The following is a 23458-nucleotide window of genomic DNA, read 5'->3' on the forward strand; positions in this document are numbered from 1 at the left end:
ACATCAGTTTTATTTATGCTTTATTGCAATCAAGTCAAACTTCCATTCTGACAGAGTATTACAACACAATATCTTTACAAGTGCCCAAAAATATATCTCACTGACTTTTATTATATTTGGCAACTTATAAGTCTCTGCTAAAACAAATAACAATATATATAGTGTTTTATTTATGAAAAAATACATTGTCAATTTCCACAACAAATACCGAAGAAGGTATGAGATACGTACAGTAGTTTTGTTATATGACACCTTGAACATGCTTCAACTCAAATACATTACTCCAGAGAAAATAAAGGAACAGATACATGACCTGCACTTGACAATAGACACTGCTTAGGTCACAGTTCAGCTTTCAGTGACTCCACCTTTGGGTTTCAAAACTGAAATGACACCAAATGTATGAAACAATGGTGTTCGAGGTGTAGGGACGGAGCTCTTACTTATATTGTTTTTTAACCTCAAATGGACTCCTGTGCCACAGCTGAGAAACTCTGACATAGGCAGCGTTGAGGTGTAGGATAAAGCAGGTTTTGTATTCAGTATTTCTAGCGCGTCTAACATTAAACACTAAAAAAACATACATCCAAGGATGAAGAAGGATCATGTACACAAAAACGTGTGTAGATTAGGTTACAGAGTTGGAGTCAGGACATAATTAGCCTAGTGTAAGCTGCCTGTGTATGATCAGCGGTAGGACAGCTCTGCGCTGGTTGTGCTATTGTTTCCGGTGCCGGTCGACTAGGCAAGAGATACCTTGGCGTCGCGCAACACTCAAATGGCCACCAAACACCGCACTCAAAGTCAAACTATAACTTTGAGCACAAATGACCCTGACCTTTTGAAATGCAACCAATCAGGTGACATGATACTGCGCTAGCTAGCAGGGAAGGTAAACCTAGAAACAAAACTAACTAGCTGTTTTTAAAGCAAGGCTCTACACACTACCTTGCATTGAGCAAAGAGCAAGCACGTATCATGTGAAGGCAACTTTTGAGTGTAAAAACAAGATGCCGGTTCAAGCAAGCTCAAGAATACACAAACCAACACCCCAAAAGCTAGCTGACACACACTAATATTTTGTTGCTCAAACTGTATTCAAACAGAAATGTAAAAACTCCCCCTTAAACAATATAAGGGTTTTTTAAATGACTGCAAGTTCAAAAATGTGTCTGTGAACTTTATAGGTGTTGGTAGATGTATTTTTCAGTTTGGACTAGCCAAGCTAGCTGTTTTACCATGCTCCCAGTCCTAATGCTAAACTAAGCTAGCTATATCTAAACTCCAGATCTGGACACATAAACATGAGGATAAAATCATTTTTTTATTTCACTCTGAACAAAAGTGTATTCTCCAAAATATTGAGCTAGTGCTAATGACATAGCTGCATAGCAAAGCTATTAAAAACACTTGTTACACACTCTGAGCTCTTGGTGTCTGTTACGTCTAATCTCACAGTTAGAACATATATTAGAGATGTATTGGGACCACATGATGAAGAAAGATATGCATAACAAGAGGGTTTTTTTCATGACGTGGAGATGCAGTGAGGGGGCAGCTGGACTAGAACTTTTAACTTAGTTTAATGACTCTGTAAGCAGCACCAGGGCTTTGTTCTAATATGAACATTTGCTTTTTGAAATTGCTACATGTCTTATGGTGAGGCATGATGTGACTGAGAGTTGAGGAATGAGTCCATAATCCCAGACATGTGTCAGCATTTTTGCTCCCTTCGCCTCATAGCGATGGAAAAATCCAATTGCTTGTTGTGGACGGAGCCCTTGTAATGCAAACTTCCGGGATAGCTTACAAAAATATGTGATTCTGCACAACAGGAGAAAGGCATTGAGACTGGGACAGACATGGTTAAGAACCCTGAATGGGGATACTGCATACATAATCTCAAGTAGGGAACGTTTAGAGTCACAGATGAAGTACTGGAGTGGAGAATGGGCAGTTCAAGCACAAAGTATGCATATCAATAAGTGGTCAGCTTAAAGAGGCACTCCACACAGCAGTAGGTGCAGCCTGTGAAAACAGCTAAAGATATTTTGAAGGTCTAAGGGAGCTTTATCAAGCCCTGTTGTCATCAGGCTTATAGACAACAACTTCCTAAATGAGAATTGTTTCCAAGCAATAAATAAATTCCACTCTGCAATCTATACTGACCGATAAATTCTCCTGGTGCAGAATATATTGTGCTTTCTGTACCCAAAAGTGTCATGTCAATAACGTAGTTGGGGGGAAAAGAAGAACTAAAGGTAACTTTATTTTGGATTCTAAGTCGAGCTTCGTGTTGTTTTGGCTTATATAATAGTTACATTTCTAACACCAAAATAATATCCCATAATCAAAGTGCAGAGGTTTTTACGGACAAGGATACATTTTTTTAAATATTTCGGGTGAAAGATATTTTGCAGATATTTAATCGAGACTGGAAACTACATTTACCATCAACACCTTCACATGCTGAATTTTGTCTGTCATAAGAAGCCTGTGGTACAAACTCAGTTAGTGGAATCTAAAAGATCTGCGCTACAGAGGGGGGGAGGGCCTTAAACATTATAACATGCATTGCATTCTGGGGACTGTAGGACGAGTGTTGGCAAGTCTTTTTAATAGCGGTCTTTTATACGTTCTTTGAAAGTGCAATGCTTAATAACCAAAATACTTCTTTTAAACCCACTCTACATCTGCTTTGAGAAGCTACACATTAAACTACAATATAAATTCTTATGTCACAGTGTGTAACCCTTCAGAGTGTCTGTTTAAAATAAATGCTTTATCAACACTGAACATTCCTTTAGTGTTGCAGTCCACAAAGACTAAAGCAGACTTAGCTAGTGAATCCAGTTAGCTTTTCTGTTATTTCTTCACAAATTTAAACGTAAAGGCTTAAACCACGCATCAGTTACTCTCTTTGTATATTCCGTGTTGCAGGAGATTTCTGATATTGATCTAATTTACATTGAAAATATCGAAATGTATTTAAAATATATGCGATAATCTAGCTTACATAAGACACTTGCATTGCATGCATTGCATGCTCTTGGAACAGAATACTGAACTACACCATACTCAAATTCACATGACAACTTATTAATTGTGCAATTGCTTGGGTCATTAGAATTTAGATCCTAAAAACAGAGTGACGAGCCAAGGTTGAGAAAGGGTTAGGTACTGGTACACCAGGAAAACATGCTTAAATACAAGCCGTCCCTGCATCTTCAATGTGCTTTTACCAATAGGGTTTAACTTCAGTCGCCTTTTCTTATGCCTGGTTTAGGGATAACCCCAGGAGAAACAGGTGGAAAAAACTAGAACTAAAATGTTTAACATTTCTGAAAAAAGGTAGATATGCTTTGTTTCTGAGCGTGAGATAAAGTGGGGTGGAGACGGGGCATGGTTAGCGTAGCTTAGCTTAGCTTAAAGACTAGAAACAGGGCAAAACTGTTAGCCTGGCTCTGTCCAAAGTAAACGTAAAAAAACGTGGGGGAGTTTGTGCTATTAAAAAAGACAGACGTGACACTGTTGTTTATAAAGAGAGTTACAGCACTAAAGTGCAACGAAAATCACAAAGTGTCTGCCTTTGTGTGGATTGAACAAACAAGAAACAACATGTGCTTTAGAGTCTACAGCGGTTTCAGGCCAGAATAGCTTCCACTTTATGCTAAGCTAAACTAACAAATCCCTCCCTCCAGTCAGTTAGTTAACACACAAACATGAGTGTTTTTTCATCTCACTCTGAGAAAGAAAGCAAACAAAAAGACCACAAAGTTATACAAAATATAACACCCTGATTTTGATAACAGGAGAATTTTAGTGGTCATCTTAAGATTTGGGGCACAATATTGAAACAAGGGAGTGTACTTAGTGTGGCTCAAATCTGAAGACTGTAAATTATTTTAAAGAGTACACCCTGTTTAGTGTTGGATCAGTCCACTGAGCCAAGCGTAAACGACCAATGTTGAGCTACAGTTTCCACCAACAAATGTGTCCGTACTAAGTGATGTCAAAACTTACTGTTATTATAATACTGTGAAGCAGTTATTCTACTACTATATTATTTTATTTCACCGCAGGTTGACAGTGTTAACTTGTGAGGAACATACAATATTTTAACAACAACTATGAGCTGTAACATTAAATGAGAAACGCTTCACAAACAAGTAAAATTCCCTAAAAGTGAAACTTCCAGTTCTCGTACAGACGGACTGAACAGTTCCACAGTAATGCACAGTTTATGAATGATATTTCCATGAATTTGGAGATATCACTGAATATGTCCTCATACATCTGAAAGTGTGTTTTTGCCTTCTTGCTTTCTGTGGGACAGCTGCAGAAAGTCTGGAATGAATAAATCTTGCCTGTGACTTGTGTTATGAGGTATTTTCAAGTATTTAAGTGAGTGCTAACTTTAATGAAACTTGCTATTTTTGTTACTTAGTCCCAAATGTTGAGCAATGCCACTGATTAGAGTGTAAGTGGAATGAAAAGCTATTCCTAAAAATGTCAGTTAACACTGACTGTGCATGTCAGGATTGTTATGTGCCTCCTGGGGCGGGTCATGAACAGAAGGTGGATTGCAGCTGCTTGAAGGCGGCTTGTCTCTCTTTTTTCTCCACTTCCTGTCTCTTGCGTTCTTCTTTTTCCTCCCGGATCTCCGCCTCAAACTTGCTGCCCAGAGACAGAGCCTGCATCTGTCGACACAGAAAATCACTGTGTTCATTCCCATCAACACAAAATATCCAGACTAGCCCTGTGCTACTTTCGGTTTCTGACTGGCGGATGTGTCTGAAGGTTAATGTCAAAGCAGATTACTGAACAAACATTGAGTACCTTGGCTTCAAAGAAGTCTTTGGCCCCCATCACTCCCTCTGTGGAGACGTTGATCTCAGAGAGCCTGGCCAGAGCCATCAGACCGCTTTCCTCCTGCAGCTCTCCAGCTGCTGCTCTCCGGAAGATCAGCAGGAACTGCAGGAAGTTCAGTTACATTCAGCAAACAAATCTTGCTGTGGCCATACCGTATCTAGTAAGAATACCCTTTTTTTTATACAAGTGCTTCATATTTTAAATGATGGATGTATAAAGATACCTGGATACAGAGTCGGAAGCAGGGCCCCGTTCATTAAAATGAAAGTTGCCAATTGGAGCATGAAGCCAAAATGACTTGACTACAGAACAATATTACCCAGATCTTCCCTGCCTCTACCAGCGTTCTGCCGCATCACTGGGACTAAAGAGCATGTGCACTTAGTCTCGTCTCTAATTCGCTCACGGACGGTCCCAGCTCAGTCAAATGAATAGAATAGCTCTGGTTTTAGCTTTTTGTTCATTTCAAAACGTTCAGGACCCTCATAATTCATGATTGCCTGTGTTTACCAATGTAAATCAAGGGGGAAATTGACTGGGCCCAAATGTGTCACTTAAATGTCACTACGTACATTTGCTTAGATCTCCTCTCACTTCCTGGGGGTTGGTGATATCACTAGAGTCCAATTAAAATTAGACTTGGAGTTGATATTGGTCCTAGCGGTAAAGTCCCATATTTAGTAGAATGTCATGGACTTCTAAGCTGTAATGCAGAAGAGATCTTCAAAAAAGGGAGAGACTCAATGAGGGCAGGCGATGGATGCGGAGGAGGAGAAATAATGCCTTAATTCTAGGGTTGCACAACTATGGCCAAAATCATAATCAGGGTTTTGTATAAACCAGGCAACAGGGGCACTGCTCCCTCATACTGCCAGGCGTGCGCCCTCATACCAAAATGCAGATTTTCCCGGAAATGCAAAACAATATTTCTGTTCGTCAAAAACTGTACAAATACTCCAAATAATTCCGGTGGGTCTGCCGGTGGACGAGTGGCAGGCAGCAGGCTTACACTGAAACTGAGATTTCTGAATTACATCCTTTCTTTTACTCTCCCTTTTTCTGTAGAGGAAGTAAATAAACCGGAACTCTGGATTTATTTGTTGTTTGAGGTGCAATATATGACTCAGCAGCTCTAAGACATGAAGCATAATTTTGTCTGTATTGAAAATCATGTTGTCCAGATCTTTATACTCTGCCCAACCTAGTGGCTATATCCTGTGAGTGACCTATAACCAAACACTGAAAGTGATGATGATAAAGGATCATTATTAGCTACCTTGAAATTAAATCACATCCCTAAAAGCCACACAGCACACTAGCACTCACCTCTCTGAAGCTCAGCTTGCCATCAAAGTCTTCATCCACCTCTTTGATCATGTTCTTGAGGCCCAGGTGGGTCTGTGGAGCTCCCAGCTTCTCCATCATTAGCTTCAGCTCCATCAGGTCGATGAAGCCGTCTCTACCAGTGTCATACCTATAAATCACAAAACCACACAGCGTTAGATCAGAGTGAGCTGAGCATGATGTGATGAGAACCCCACACAGTATTTACACATATAGTGATTATGGTCTGTCCCTGTAATGTGATATCATATTAATGTAGATATGGAAGCATCTGTTCAGACAATAACTCGTGCTCAGAATGAACACACAGCCTTCAAATTAGACAGCGCTGATCAAATGTGAATATACATTATGTTAATGTGATGCCTTTTTATCATCTCCAATGTTTTCAGAAACATATTTTAGTTTCCTGTTGATGCTCCTGCAGGTGGCTGGTAGCTTGGTGTTAGCTGATCATCATGGCAGTCTGGTCACAAAGTCATAAACGTAAAAAACTGATCCTTGTTTAAGGCAAACACTTTCTTTATTGGGAACACATCTTAAGAATTAAACATGAAAAAAAAAATCAACATAATTCCAAATCAATAACTAAATGTGTGATTTGATGAATGTATTCTTTGTTTCAAAAGCTCTGCAGCCTGCTAACGTGTTGCTCTCTCTACCACTATCATCTGCTCTATTTAAACAATGCAGACATGAATGCATGTTTTGTCAAAATATTCTGTGACTCAAACCACGCCAGAGTAGACGAGCTATGAGTAATAAAAATTGCTATGAATGATACAAAACCTAAGCCTCTTGCCTTAGTGTGGTGCAGTGGTGACTTGTTTCTGTAGGACGACCTAGAAAGTAGCATAGCAAGGGTTCCTGTGATTGTGTTATTTCAATGAATTTTGGAATATTGCTGAAAATATATGTGGCAAAACACTTAATAGTACTTTGAAAGAACACATTACAAGATAATCTCTACATAATATCACCACTTTTAAAACAGCTGAAGCATAAATGCAATCACCAAAGTAAAATGCTAATGTTTAGCCACATCAAATTCGACTTCAATGTTGAACAATATGTGAAAAATTCCTAAGTGTGTATTAACCCCAGGCCTTATTTCAGGAATCTAACTAAAACCACATTGGAAAAAACCTTGAATTAGAGACAAGGGAGCCAGGAAGGGCTAAACTGCTAACTCATTCCTCAGATGAGGACTCATTCCTGCTATGTATTTCCTCCTCTCACAGCTCAACATCAGTAGAAAGCAGCAGCTCGACTTTCCTTGGTGACTGCACGTGGCTGAGAGAATTTCAAGCAGCCAGTCAGACAGCTGTTATCACCAACTGGATGAGCCAATGGCAAAGCCAATAGTCTGATAGGACGAGTATTTATAGAAACTCTCAGCCGCTGTGTGTGTATGTGTGAGTTATCAGGCTTGCTTATTCCAGACAGAGGCTAATCTGTTCGAGCCAGAAACCAAGCCATTGTTTCATTTCAGCTCTTGAAAAAGGCCACGAGGACCTCGACCCTCTTTGTTTTGTTTTTGAAAGATCATTATTTCTCTTAACAATCAGACTGATATGACATCATCACATACTGAAACCCTGCCAAGCGTCAATGGACAATTCCCTAGGCTTAAAACTGTCTCACTGTCAAGTTGTCAAATGCGTGAGAGTTCTTCTGACAGTATTGAAAGAGTTGATTGGTGTTTGACATTCTTCTATACTCGCTGATCCTAAGGAAATCCAATGTTATTCCAATGTAAGAGATGCACTGCAGGACTAAAGTAAACCAAAGAAACACTTGGTGAGGAAACTGAAGAGAGAATCTTACACTAAAATTAATAGAAAATAACCAACTCAAAAGTTCTTTTGGGTTTTCCTTCGCCGTTACTAACATTGGAAATTATGTAGGATGGAAATTCCCTTTCCCAGCCTTCAGATGTTGTATACCCAGTCTAATGTGCACATACTGTGGTCTTGCTATGTCCTCCCGGTGATCTCCTTCCCCACCACAAATGGGTCTCTGTGGATCTGTCACACACGTAATAAGCGAAGTATGCATTTGACAACTGTGGTTTGCATCTGCGTTAAGACAACTGCACCGACAGCTGATCCTCTGGCTGCTACATAGCCATAATTCCTCAACACTCAATGAGCCAAATGTTGAATCAAAATGTACAAGGGGCTACATGAAGAATGAGGAAGTTGCCTATGGTTACGTTGCCATTCTAGCTGCTGTAACCGGGTTGGTAGTGACCACAATTAGCCTTTCATTTGCATATGGACTGATTACTGCCAGAGGGAGGGCTTCCTCTTTAGGCAGCATTCCAGTCCTAGGAACACAAAGGCACCCATACACTAATGTGGCTCTTCTTTGTGGGAGCGCAGGAATGCTAGAGGCAGACTAAAACAGGGTGTTCCTCTGCTGCTGGCTGACCACGAGCAGAGCAGGCTTTACTGTCATGGACAAACAAACACCACAGTTCCTTACAGTACTGCACTCAACAACAATGCCTTGACCCTGTTCCATTGTGTATGTTTATCAATCCCTTTTCTTGTTTGTCTAAATTAGCGTACTTCTGTACTGGCGAAACGCAGTTCACCGAGTACCCAGATGCTGCACTCATTAGAGTCAGAAAGATGAGTCTAACCCCAACCCTAACCCCTGAACTTATCACAGATATATTAGACACACATCGCCAGAAAGATAGATGGACAAGGATTGTCCAGCAGGTAGTTGCTATCATAACAATAGAACTACAAATTATTAAGATTGGTGTGATCCATCAGACCAATGCTATTTCATGAATAATTCTAATGAATTGCCCCCACATACATGGTTACATATTATTGTTACACAACAGCAATAGATCTGCGATGTGTTTCAAGGGTAAAATAAGAGACTACTACTTTTGGTCTAAAAGGGAAAAAAACACAGTATATCCCATGATGCACCCTAACTGGACGTCAGCAGAATATGGAGCTATAACTGAGTCTGCCATGTGTAAAGGTCAGTGTTGCTATACTGTAGCAGCCTGCTCTCATTTTCAGGAGATTTAATGAAGGTTAACACAGTGACCGGCCGTGCGTAAACCGCACTGGGCACTGACGCGACACAGATTTATCACCATATCAGTCCTTCAGATGCTACAGGGATTTTTTTTAAACTGAAGGAATTCACTCTTAAGCAGCTGTTGGCAGCAGATAATGGAATAATCACACGCATTCAATCACGGAACAATGCAGACTGATTTCCTACATTGCCTATTTTGGTGGAGGTTTAATATTGGTGGTTGTATAACCTTCTAAACAAGCCACAACTTAACATGGAGCGTAAACACATGAAGAAGGGAAATAGGTGCGCCTCTGTAGCTTAACAACTAGCATTTCACCCCTGGGGAGGGACACTTTGAGTACTCTGGTGGTGACATACCGATTGTGTGTCTAGACCAGACTTTCAACCTTGGTTTAGTCATGTGTCGAAGAACAAAGAAACTATGGATGCACCATGTTGGATTTTTGCTAAGGAAAGTTGAAATCAATTATTTTCACAGGCAACATTTTACAAAAACTACTTCCTTTTGATCATCGCTTATATATTTGTATTTTTCCACAGTCATTTCCTTATTGGTAATGCGTATAGGCATTACAGAGGTAAGAAGTAAGAGATGACTCCTCAGCGACTTTATCAGCTTCGAACTTATTAAAACACTACTCCTTAAACGGCATACAGACATCTAGTAACTCTTGGCATTAGTAGTTCACTGTGGCAGCCGGGTGTGGTTAGAGTGCCGGCTGCTGGGGTGAGGGGAGTGGCTCGGCCGGAGACCAGACAGCTGATCAGAATCAGGTAATCAGTCAGTTAATATAAAGCATGTTGGTAACCTGGTTCTGGGCTGTCTTGCAGTAGGCTGGGTCCTGGGAAGCCGACACACCCCGTCCTGGCCTTGCCGTCCTGGAAGTGCCGGGGAGCTGTCTTTTGTGTGCACGTTTGTAACGAAATAAACGGTATTATTTTTGCCCAACCCCGAACCCTTCCGTCTCTTGCCTTCAACCTGAGCGATCCTGATCACATTCACATTATGTATTTTTCTGGTAAGCTATCTTGAGCTAACGTTAGGAACTTATACAGGTCATCATTTCTTTTGTAAAACCTTATTTCTACGAAAATGTATCCTTCAAACAAAGTTGAACTACCTCGGTCCCCACCAAGAGGATTGTGTATTTCTTTGACTACTGTCTGTTCAAAATAAATAAAAGAAATGTATACCTATGCATCTGTTTGTTTTTTCCTGAATCCGACATCCACTATAAGACCGCTACCTTAAACAGATAAAACAGCACACCAATGACAACATGTACATCGTTTGTCTCTCCATGGGGAAATTAGTTTGTAGCTATAAGGCATTTCAGGGCAAACACAATTACAGAAGTCATCACTAGAAATATTTGTTTGCATACGTAACATGTGAAGGCCAACAAATTAGTTTGACTTAAACACTGCTGTATATATCCATTATTTGTGGCCAGTCAAGTTACACACACTTCAGTTTAGGGAGTTTTGATTCCACGTCGCCTGCAACAGTCTGGACTGAGCCTCATTGTTTTGCAGATGCCGTTTTAATTATAGATGCCTGAGCCTTTGGCACGAGGGAGCTCACTCTCTGCGAGTGTTGTTCTCCATCTCCTCCATTATTACGCATTCAGTTCAGCTCAGGTCGGAAAGCTCACTGATGCAGTACAGGAAAACACAGAAGAAGCACATTGTATGTACATAATATAAAAGGTATGTTCCTTCCCAAAACATAAAGCAGACCAACAATCTAATTTTCCCTTTGCTACATCAGTCAGGAAACATGGGTAAATCTGGACATGCTTGCTCTAAATATTTCAAAACTCTATATCTATAACAGATTGATTAAATACTGAAATATGCCTTCAAACCAAAAGCTTTCAGATGAGGGAAACTGGGTCACCAGGCGGTGGATGCCCTGAGGGGATGTGGACTGTGTGAATGGGATCAGTGCAGAAAAGGAAGTGGGACTAAAGAGATTTGAGACCGGAGTAGCTGCATCTCCCACATGACAACCAAGTTAGGGGGTTGGAAACCAGGTTGTGTTTCGACGCAGCGGGAGGACAACAGAACAAACGCTGTTCCATAGAGTCTGCTCCAGTTAATCTGCCCCATCATTAAGTGTGTGTAATGTGTAAGTATATTTTTTTATGCTACTCAATTTGTGCAAAAAATTGTGCTATGATTTTGGATGTTACAGGGAATAAATGCGAAGCTGATCCCACTGTTTGCAAAACAAATATATTTAATGAACTGTGTTGCTGGTGTAGAAAGAATGAAATGTGTTTGTCTGACTCCATCAATTTCAGACACTCGGTTATGAAAACATGCGCCTGTGAAATACAGTGGGGCAAATGAGTCCTAAACCAGGAAATTAGTTAGCATTTGAGCTAAATGAGACTAGCAAACTAATGTCATCCGCTCATGTCGTCACTCCAAACCCAAGTCCAGCTTTAGCCTAGCGGCAGTAACGTGAAGTCATGTGACGAGTTTATAGCACTCCGTTAGCTATTTACTTCTGGAAATTGCATTTACGCTTTTAAAATTGTGGTGGTGTTAACATGTAGAGATACCCTGCTCAATAAAACGTCTAAAAATGTATCATTTCAGTATAAGCTAGCAAGCCAGCATGTAGGGTTAACGTATAAGTTGCTATATTATAATTATGAGATAATAGGCCTCCAGATTCTCTTAAATGATTGGATCATTACTGGCATTGTTAAGTATAAAATATTTCTTTCTGGCATTGTTATAGTCTTCTGAATGAGCTTTATCTCAGAATTATTGTGCTAGCCAACCAAATCTCTTGTTTTTGTAACCCTACTAAAGATAATTACATTTAAAAAATGCACCTGTGCAGATAACACACCAACATGCTACATTAGTATATCCAAACTATTTTCTGACAAGAATAAGAGTTAACAGCCATCCCACTGACAATGCTAACATGCTGTTGCTTAGCAGGTATGGTGCTAAAATAAGAGGTTCCCCATCTTAGTACAAAGACCAATAATCTTACAAGTATAGAGTGGTGGAGGAATGAGTCCTAAAACCCTGAAATAGGTTAGCATTAACCACTTCCGAAGTCAACGTTTCTTTGAAGGTGTTTTTGTGTAGATCCATGAAATAAGGTCTGTGATAAACATAAGCTTACGAGATTTTCACATTTTGTTATACGAGATATACGTCACTAAACTCTGAAGCTTTAAAGTTACATTAATCTGCGCTCGCTATCAAGTGGCTAAATGTCTAAAAGTCATCATGCAGCTAACCGGTCTGCCTTTAGCTTAGCGATGTGAAATCATGCTACCGTCATGTGGTTTTTATACATTAGCTTTTTACTCTGTTGATGCATTTAGGCTTCAAAAAACATACAATTGGTTTCAATATTTGGAGATTATCCTGCTGACCAAAACATGCTAGTATCATAAACCAGTTTTTCCCACAGATCTTGTATTCTGCAATATTCAGAAATCCAATCAAAAAATTACAAAAAGAGACCCCATGAGAAGATGACTTCTAGGTCGGCCAACGTGGTCGGCCAACGTGTCACCACTGCGCGACTCCACCCATAAACCAAAGTATTCAACACATTAAAAAGGGGTTTTTAAGTCACAAGATTTCTAGATAAATGACTCAGAATCACTTGTGATTAGATAAAGGTTAAAAAATAACTTCAAATGACAGCTCCAGATTTATTTTAAACAGTCATCAAAGAACTGCAGTGATCCATTTTGACTCATGATAACAAAAGAGTCGTGACCCGAGATTCCAGCAGTATGCACACAATGATACTGCTGTCACACGGCGAGGGTCTACCCCTGAGGAAACTTCCAAAGACAATAGATGCTCTCATGCTCGGACTGAAAGCATTCCAACACGCGATGACAGTACACTATGAAGTCTCAGAATCAGCTTATGTCAACAAGCTGTTACCACAATAATAAGACTCATTTGGTTTGAATCAATTTAAATAATTGTTATTTGCCAGAGCAGATGTGGTCAGCTTTTTCCAAGAAACAATTTAAAAGTAATCCTGTTTTAACAATCAAATGAGGTTTTATACTAATTTACTGCCATAGGGGCTAAGCATCTTTTTGAGATGTTTGTTTAAGATCATTTTTTGAAATGAGTTATAACTCGATGCACAGGTTGGGTATAACACTAGCAAGTGAGATTAAGAAAGAAAGAGGGAGCAAAAGCATGTTGTGAGCCAAAACAGGATTCACCCCAATGTTCAACCTCACCAGTGCTTCTCAGTTCAGATGTTCAACTAAAAGCCTTCCTAGTCCGCACACATTTATCATACAATTGATAACTATTACATTCCGAGTTCAACTCAAGCCTGATGTTGCCTTAGACATAAAATGTAGTTCCAGTCAATTAGTGGCCAGCAGGTAAAACTAAAACCGCATGATCACCAGCACACAGGATAGCAAACAGAACATACTGGATATCCACATTTGTTTTGTGGTTTAGCAGCACAGAACCAAATAAAGGGTGGATAAAGTATGTTTTTGTATGATTATTTTTCATTGATTACACACCAGGCCAGTAATGGTGGTCTGTGTTGTATTAAACAAGATTATGCTTTACTATAATACATGTAATCAGCTGAAGACAGACCCTCCATCAACATTGTGTTGTAACAGAAAGACAATGTAATCAAATGCTTTTAAGGACTTAAGATAGCAGTCATAAAGCATATTTTAAGGTCTAAAAACAAAAACTGAAAGAAAAAAAATGTATAGCCAGCTCAATGAAAGCAGTAAACGAGCAACAAGAAATGTTTTAAGGAATATGTAAATTCTTGTAGATTAAAATTCAAAAATAAAAAGCGTCTATATCATTCTGATGATTCCAGGCTCTCTACTGTGATGATTTGCATTATTTCCCTATCATATATGCCAAGATAATTCAATATGGAATTTTGATTGTTGGTCACAAAACTGTTTAAATTAATGTATGACATTACAATCGAATTATGTTTTAACATGTAGTTTTATTTGACCCCCCTTTAGTGATGGATCTGGGACTCCATAGACTATTTGCTCTGCCTCGCACGGGTTATTTCGCCCAGTTGAGGTTGTCACTGAAGTCGAACCGCTCAATTTTATAGGAGATGCGTAGGACGCCACAGCCAGGTCTCTCCTCTGATCACGACACAACACTAGAGGGATAAAATGTGGGCTACAAAGACTGCAGTAATGAGTCAGTGTGAATCCCCCACAAAGTGACAGCCTGTGCTTTACCGGGAGGCTTCACGTCAGCAGCAGCAGCATCTTAATCTCATCATGAGCTTCCAGTCACACACGCTCATTCAACCCAAATCCCCACGACTACGCTGAACACGTCGGTTTGCGAGGCAACACGACGTCAGTTTACCGTTTGAACATCATCTCCATGTCCTTGATCTGCTTGCGGGAGAACTCCTTGAATTCCGTGTAGGGGTTGAAGACGCGGGTCAGTCTTGGAGCAGCGTTGCCCTCGTTGATGTCTTGCCTGCGGGTCAGTATCGCGGACAGCTCGGAGGACGAGTCTCCGCAGGCTCCATCGGCCTCCTGCGGCTTGGGTCGGACCGGGCTGTGTTCGGGTTCCGGCCTCGGCTCAGTGTCCTGAGTAGCCGCCAGCCGCGACTGCAGCTTCTTCGCGAGCTCGTCAGATGCCATGCTGAGAGAAGCACGCTGTTCAATGAGGCTTTTAGGGAGAATGGAGCCTGCCTGACAGCCGTCCCAAGTACCACTGTCAAACTGCCCGTGGCCCGCAGAGAAGAGAGAGACAGTTTTTCCGGTCACAGTTTTTCAAAATAAGATGATGGTTCCAAAAATATTCTTCTGTCTTCCAAATTTCTCGGTTGAACTATCAGTGCCTAGCTGTTAAAGTGAAAAGGATGGTACATTTACCTTTTCAGTTATACAAGATAAAATAACAGCAAAATAATAGTTTACAAGATTTGTAAGATTACAATTTTTAACTGAAAAAAACATAATTTCAATATCAGTATGTTCACTTTGCATGAATGTAGCAAGCTATACGTTGGTGGATACATGTATGATGTACATGCATTCTGAAGCCTATAGATAAACCATTGAACGTTTATGTGATATAATTTAATAATCTGTCTGTCTAGGGTTCAGACAATCACAAATAAATATCATGGTTTGTACAGTATATTAGATCAATTGTAAGTGTAATGTTGCCAACAATTGCCTAGTCCATGTATAGTTAATTTATGGCATGGTGGCCAACCCAATGTCATTTACAATTTAAATAAATTGGACTTTTATGTTAAATAAATTGCAAGTGCAAAAAATAAAAGCATAAAGATATACTAATATTTATAATGCTAAACGGTCTCACTGGCCAATAATTGAAAAATATTAAATCTTTGGAGGGCCATGTCAAAATTATAAATGGGTAGGTTCAGGACCTTCAGATCTAAAGTCCAAATGACAAATATACAATAATCTGGAAAGAAATGAGAAAGCTAATTTTATGCTAGCTAAATGTTAACAAAGCACAAGCTAAAATGCACGATTCATCTTTTTTAAATGATGTATACTGGTCTTTTTGTGCTAAAGTATAAATAAAAAATCTTTGTTTTTCAGGATTTTTTTCAAGTTAATCGTCATGATGAAGAAAAATATTTAGTCAAATAATTACTGTTACTGAAAATAATTTGGTGAGGAATATCAAAAATGGGATTGTACAACAGTGACAAACATTTAGAATTTGTTTGCATTTCTTTGATTTATTTTTTGTATCTGTTATTGAATGTTGAGCAAACCTGATTTGGAACATGGCAGTTTGGCCTACTTGTGCTAAAATCTGAATAAGTATTTAGAATAAATAATATCCTGGGTATATTACACTGTTCTTTGCTGGGATTTAACATGTAAAACCAAGCTTTTACAAATAAGCATTAGCCTTTTTAAATGCAAAATATATGATACAATGTCTTGAGGACCTAAATGGCACCAAATGCTATGACCCATGCTGTGACATTTCATGTTTAAAGGTTCGAAAATCACTAATTCACTGTGTATAGATTTGTCTGTATATATGGATGTAGTTCAACAGGTTTTTTGACACTTATACTAAACAGTCAGCAGATGTCACTCTTACCCTAGTTTACTATTTGTTCGCTTAATTCTCTGAGATTGCGGTATAAATATGTGCATATTGATAGATCGCAATCAATTGGAATGTGCATTGTTTTTTCAAGCAGAAATTGCTCAGTTGGGAGAGCGTTAGACTGAAGATCTCAAGGTGGGGACACTGTATCTCGGTCTGTAGGGACCTGTTGCAGGTTTAAGTCCCGATTGAGCCAAAAAGACTTCTCCATGTCGCCGGAAAACCTTGTAGCCTCTTCGCTCTAGATCCTCTTTAAAAATGCAAGTAAGTACTGTGTGCTGTACTGTGTATATTTAACAAACTGAATGTATTCGTTTTTATTCAATTACTAAACGACACCACTGTTGTGCAATAACACTTGTATTCTATTACGAATGTTATTTGTACATTTAAATAACTTTATTTATTTATTTTTATTTTAAATATAATGTGCATGCACTTGCTAATAGTGTTTTACCTTAGTCTCTATCTTCACTTTTGCTGTAACAATGTACATTTTTCCCCTCTGTGGGACGAATAAAGGTATTCTGATTCTGATTCTGAAAGGGTCATCTTCCTATTCTTCTTTCAATAGCTTTTGAATATTTATAACATTGATTATAAATGCTAGCTGGTGATATACATGGGTATAGGTAGAGATACAGAATGTTGCTCAAGTGAAAGAAGACACATTTTGACCTACATTTAATCATCTTTCCATACTAACCTCAAAAATCAAGGCTTTACAAGTTAAAAATAATTAAACCCAAACCGTGTAAAGTGTTATTTTGAGGTTAAATAATAACAAATCAGAGTTATATTCTGTGTAGGTTTTTGAAAGGTGTAAGATCTTTATGCTGGACATGTAAGTATGTGGCAAAATTGGCATACAGGTTTTACAACTTGCAAAAACCTACACAGAATATATGTTTTGTTTATTTTTATTTAACCTCAAAATAATATTTAGCTTTTAACTGGAGTTTGCATGTATTTTCTGTAACACACAGGCTTGCAGGCCCTACCTTAACTGGTGATAAAACACATGTTTTAAAAAGTACATAGTGTTGTGCTACTGTTGATAGGCAGAACTGTATTTTATTCTGAAAATCTTACCGGACATGGGACGTCACCTGTACCGGAACACACTGCTGAACATATTAAGGTGTACTTCTCTGTTGTCAGACGGATAACAGAGCGGTAGCGATAAGCAGTAATGAATAGGAATGAATGAAGGGAGATAAGATAACCTCAATGACCGGAGACAGCCACCGATGGGAGACAAGGGCGCAGGACTATAAGGCGTTGGTATGCTACTATTGTTTCATTTCCCGTGACATTTTACTTCATAATTGCTTCGCATTAATAACTTGATTCGTTAAGACTGTGTAGGGATAGCAACAGCTGTATGCGACGCTACCATACATGCTAACGTTCAAGTCTCTTAAGCGTTGACTCCAGTAACATTCAGCTACTCTGACTCGTGCTTCCTGGTATTGCTTCTACGCAACGAATACATGACATGTATTGGAATTTCATTTAAAAGGTGTTTAAGTAACGTTAAGTCAGCAACCTAAAGTTCCTTTTTATTTTTAGTTTTTATTAGATTGGCTTAATACCAGTGTTCAGGGAGGTTGTGCCATATGTGAAATGTCACGTCCCTTAGTGCTCCAGTCTCTCAGTTATGTAACGGTCACCCAATGTTCAGCCTAACACAGTGTTCAGAAGTCTGCTTGTATGACGGTTTCATGCTACAGTGTTATGGTGCAGTCTGTATTATGCTTACCACAATGCCAAATACACTGTTTAGATTATTTAATTTAACTAACTAAAGATTGAAATGTATAGAAATCGAGGGGTCATTCCAGAATTGGTGGACATTTTTCTGTCCCAACTATGAAATTTCAAATAATCCATGCCAAAAATATGCACTTGTTGAGTTCAATTTACTTATGCTTAGACAAAATGTAAATAAAGTTGTGGAAAAAGTGTTTTCCAAATAATGTTTTAAATATCAAATCAATCAAACAGCGTTTCTCTTTGTTTTGCGATATAAGGTCGTTGTAAGAAGGTTCCTTTTTGGAAAAAAAATGAAATATAATGTTTAAAATCTTGCAAATGTAAAGATCAACATTTGTTTTTCTTTCTATAAAATAAATTGTTTTGGTCAAAAAATTGCCATACAGCCTGACGTATCAAATATGACACAAAAAAATCATAAATCTAAATGACTACAAAAAATGTTTGTTTTTGTTTCGTGCAAAAAACACATTCAATTAAAAAAAATGGAGAATTGTATTCCATGTACACAGTATTATTTTCATGTTATGAGGTTGACTGTTTTTTCCAAAGCAACTTACAAAAACTTCAAGAGTGTAGGAATGCCGGAGCAATTTCAGTAAGGTAAATCTTGCCCAAGGACACTCCAGCATGTTGACAGCAGGGAGTGAGATGGAACCACTGACCCTCTGATTGGTAGATCAGTGCACTAACCCTCAAGGGATACTCACGTCTGAACATGAATAGACTTCATTTCACTCCATTTCATGTCAACGTAAAGGATGATTTCTAACAAACAAATATACAGCCCGGAAAAAATGAAGAGACCACTGCAGCGTTATCAGTTTCTCTTGTTTTATTACTTATACGTATGTCTTTGAGTTAAATTATTTTTTATTGTGTTCTATTAACTACTAAACTACTTTTTCTCTGTTGGAATTCAACAGACGCTGGAATGGCTGCCGTATGTAGAGATAAAGATTTAAGAACAATTTGGAGTGGTCTCTTCATTTTCTTCTGGAGCTGTATAACATACAGAACAGATGTGTTTATTTGCTCCCAACAGTAATTAACATAAGGTTTGGAGCAGCAGTTTGCCCAATAATTGGGACGGAGCGAGCTCAAATAGCAGCAGCTGTCAGTTTAGCTTCTTGTGGCAAGGGCAGGTCAAACAACGAGGGCAAACAAACATCATTGAAGCTCTTTTTAGATTGTGTTTATGAGAGATTATGTGACGTGTATGTGAAGGATTTAGCGTTCTACATTTTCTGTTGAAATAACTCAAGACAGCCTATGGCTCATTCTGTCAACCGATGACTTACTGTTTAAATGGTTTCCAAAAACTCAAGATTACCTGATTGAATATTGCATATGTGTAAATATGTACGTTCCATGTTTTCCACAGAGTGCTCCCTGAGGCCGCAGAACAGAAGGATGAGCTCGGTACAGAGGTGAGGTTATTATGTGGGTCACTTCCCTATAGAGGGGTCAGGAATGTATCTGGAAGTCAATGGTTTTCTGATTGTGTTTTTGGTTGGCTGCATGAAATGAGATCTGTGTTTGATAAGTGTACCAAATGTTTTTTTTTTGTTCTCAGACATAACGGATGTCAGTAAATAGCCCAGAACAGCCTTTAGCTTAGTACTGCAGATGCAAAATCATGCTACATTTATAGCCTAATGTTGGCTTTTTCCGGTTACATTTACGCATCAAAAATCATGAAAGTACGTCTTCACTGCCCCCGCTGTATAACTGCGTCCACCTAGAAGGCCTAAACCAAGCTTTGCACTGCCTGCCAACCACATCCAAGCTTTTACCACACTTTGAGCCAAACTGCCAAATCTTTTATTTCAACTGGATGCACAAACCAAAGAGGAGACCAGCCTGGCTCTGTTTCTGCAAAATCCTGCCTCAGAAAGAAAACCCAGAGAAGAACAGATTTGTGCGATTAAACATGCCAAAACAACACTTGTAAACCTGCTGTACGAGTCAAAACGCATCAATCCTCCCTTATCCTCCTCAACCCAGGCTGTCAATGGTGGATCATATAACTTGTTTAGGCTATGTTATATTTATCTCACAGCTGTGTGTGATAAGACTTCTCAGTAATCTGAACGATGATTCCTTTCCAGTCTACCTCTTGTGGTGATAAATGGGGATTTAACAGAATGGTATTTTAATTGCTAATCTTGGAGATTATTGCTTTGATGATTTTTTTTTACTGAAACCTAGCATTCTAGAGAAACTAATTCCCTTTATACTTGTTATGTCATGTAATTACCATTTTCATTTGTGTGAAAGCAGCATCGAATAAGCCTTTGTGAGTTAAAAGGTGTACTCTGTGTGCTATAATGTCAGTGCCTTGGGGGAATGTGTGTCTGCCTGCTGCAACCTGCAAACAGACTAATAGCTCCTTTTTGTGATGTTGACGGGGAATGAAGTGACCTTTATAGCTTGTCTCTGTGGATTTGAATCATAAAGATTGTAAACAATGCTAACTGAACCAACCTGTGTGATGTGTTGTGATTTGCAGATCACTGAGTCAGCTGCTGGGAGCATGGAGGTGGAAGAGGAGGGCGGAGTACTCTCTCTACTCTGCCACTGGATTTCACTGCAGGAACTTCTGCTCCACCCCTTCAGGACCAGGTGCCTCAACTCCGTTTAACAAAAAAGCAAAATTGAATCATTGTTTTAAATGTTGTTGATTTTGACATCATTTAATAATTTGTCAGGAACAAGGTGACCTTTAAAATGACACGTTTCTGAAATGAAAGATTTTTTTTAGAAATGTTATAGAAAGTGTTTGATTCCTTCAAAATGTTGTCATTTAAAAAGTCATTTTTAACAATTAAATTACCTTTGAAAAATGTTAGATATTTCAAAAATAAAAAATTCTGAAAGGTTTGCCATTTTTCAGTAAAAAACAAAATGTATTCAGAGTGAAAATACAGGGTGTTGATTTTAGCCGTTTGGATTTCCTAACAACTTCATTGATTGGAGTTTAGCAATCAGTGGAAGGTTGCAGGACAGTTCTGAAGCTGAGTATGTTGTGTGAAAGTAGTAGTACATTAAGTAAGTATTATTATTAGTAGTACTAGCCGCAGCAGTGGGGACACACGTTGCTCTTAAAAGGGCCACTACAGCAATTTAGCACTTCACTTCCATAAAGTAGTGAAGCATAAACTATTAATGTTCATCTCCAAACACTCTGGATCTTTCCCATGATACTTCTGTTGTAAGCCCCTCCTTCCCTGCCAACATTTATTCATGCTGCCATCTGCCAAACTTCACTTTCTTCTAAACTGCACACCTGCAAAGTTTCCTGACTGACACAATGTTCTGAATAGTGTTATGCTTCTCAAAAAGTTTAGTTAAGTTAATCAGCTCATGTAAATGTTTCCGTTATCAACCGCAGAGTTGTATCTGACCTTTGTCATGTGTGTAAAGGTGTGTGTGGTTATTCTGTAGCAGCTAGCTGGGACCCAAAATGACCATGCATAGCTGATTTTCTAGGTCAGGAAACACCACGGTCTAAACGCTGCTTGCATTGCTCGTTGCAACACATAAAATACTGCCAAGCCCATGAAGCCAAACATACTCCTCTGGGTACATTCTTTACTTGTAGCTCCATTATCTGTAGTCTCAATAGAGTGGTGCAGTGAGGACACAGGTTTGATGGCCGACCCGGAAGTTAGCATCGCAAGTGCTCCCTCTACAAAAAAGCAATGGGATTTCTCCATTGGATTTTGAAACATTTCCGGACCCTGTGGCAAAAACACATTTATGGCACATTTGTCCAACAGGATAATCCCCACATGTTAACACCACTTAGTGATTGAAGCACAAATGCAATAGGTAGATAAAAACTACCTCAAGGCCGCATGGCTTCAACTCTGCTAAGCATAAGGCAAGGCAGATGTTTCCGGGTTATCAGCAGTCATTTGTGTAGTAGCAAGCGTTGCGTCGGTAAAAGCAAAGGTAAGTCAAGTCTGTGTTTTGAGTTATTTCCAGAGCCATTTATAGTAGATGCTTATGTTTACCCATTGGTTTTTAAAAAAGCATTACCCTAATTAAGGTAATTGGATGTCACCTATTATAAAAAGTGGGCTTTTTAAATTTGAATAGATGTTCACTGAGTGTTATGTACTTACACACATTGTAGTGCATGATCTATACTTTAAGCCACTGAGGGATGTGAACGGGAGAACTTGTTCGGACATGTTCCAGTCTAACAAACAATGTGCAACGAGTCGTTTATCTTTGAATCTCTATCCTTTTATTTACAATTCAAAATATTCACCGTTATGAATGTATCCACATTGCTCAATCTGTTACCATTCAGCAAACTATATGCAGTATACAGTGGGGCAAAAAAGTATTTAGTCAGCCACCAATTGTGCAAGTTCTCCCATTTAAAAAGATGAGAGAGGACTGTAATTTTTAACATAGGTACACTTCAACTATGAGAGACAGAATGGGGGAAACAATCCAGGAAATCACATTGTAGGATTTCTAATGAATTAATTGGTAAATTCCTCGGTAAAATAAGTATTTGGTCACCTACAAACAAGCAAGATTTCTGGCTCTCACAGACCTGTAACTTCTTCTTTAAGAGGCTCCTCTGTCCTCCACTCGTTACCTGTATTAATGGCACCTTTTTGAACTCGTTATCAGTATAAAAGACACCTGTCCACAACCTCAAACAGTCATACTCCAAACTCCACTATGGCCAAGACCAAAGAGCTGTCAAAGGAGACCAGAGACAACATTGTAGACCTGCACCAGGCTGGGAAAACTGAATCTGCAATAGGTAAGCAGCTTGGTGTGAAGAAATCAACTGTGGGAGCAATTATTAGAAAATGGAAGACATACAAGACCACTGCTAATCTCCCTCGATCTGGGGCTCCATGCAAGATCTCACCCCGTGGGGTCAAAATGATCACAAGAACGGTGAGCAAAAATCCCAGAACCACACGGGGGGACCTAGTGAATGACCTGCAGAGAGCTGGGACCAAAGTAACAGAGGCTACCATCAGTAACACACTACGCCGCCAGGGACTTAAATCCTGCAGTTCCAGACGTGTCCCCCTGCTTAAGCCAGTACATGTCCAGGCCCGTCTGAAGTTTGCTAGAGGGCATTTGGATGATCCAGAAGAGGATTGGGAGAATGTCATATGGTCAGATGAAACCAAAATAGAACTTTTTGGTAAAAACTCAACTCGTCGTGTTTGGAGGAGAAAGAATGCAGAGTTGCATCCAAAGAACACCATACCTACTGTGAAGC

General features: G+C 39.2%; 2 protein-coding genes across 3 annotated transcripts in view; one reads left to right on the plus strand and one right to left on the minus strand.

The window, feature by feature from the left end:
* Positions 1 to 15040, minus strand: efhd1 (EF-hand domain family, member D1). Its single transcript, XM_063906187.1, has 4 exons — positions 14671 to 15040; positions 6199 to 6346; positions 4840 to 4974; positions 1 to 4700 (listed from the first exon to the last, which is right to left on the minus strand). Exons 1-4 carry the CDS (start codon positions 14952 to 14954, stop codon positions 4566 to 4568), a joined length of 702 nt encoding a protein of 233 aa, XP_063762257.1. The 5' UTR covers positions 14955 to 15040; the 3' UTR covers positions 1 to 4565.
* Positions 14996 to 23458, plus strand: part of nlrx1 (NLR family member X1) — a 22686-nt gene continuing 14223 nt past the window's right edge. Inside the window, exons 1-3 of one of the 2 annotated variants that reach the window (XM_063906181.1) lie at positions 14996 to 16683; positions 19580 to 19625; positions 20708 to 20820. In XM_063906181.1, coding sequence (XP_063762251.1) covers positions 19609 to 19625; positions 20708 to 20820 — 130 coding nt within the window. In that variant the 5' untranslated portion in view covers positions 14996 to 16683; positions 19580 to 19608. Of the gene's footprint in view, positions 16684 to 17541; positions 17704 to 19579; positions 19626 to 20707; positions 20821 to 23458 lie in introns of those variants that run through there. The other variant, XM_063906180.1, reaches the window with a different exon arrangement.

Source organism: Eleginops maclovinus, chromosome 18 (assembly GCF_036324505.1).
Source record: "Eleginops maclovinus isolate JMC-PN-2008 ecotype Puerto Natales chromosome 18, JC_Emac_rtc_rv5, whole genome shotgun sequence".
NCBI classification, from domain to species: domain Eukaryota; kingdom Metazoa; phylum Chordata; class Actinopteri; order Perciformes; family Eleginopidae; genus Eleginops; species Eleginops maclovinus.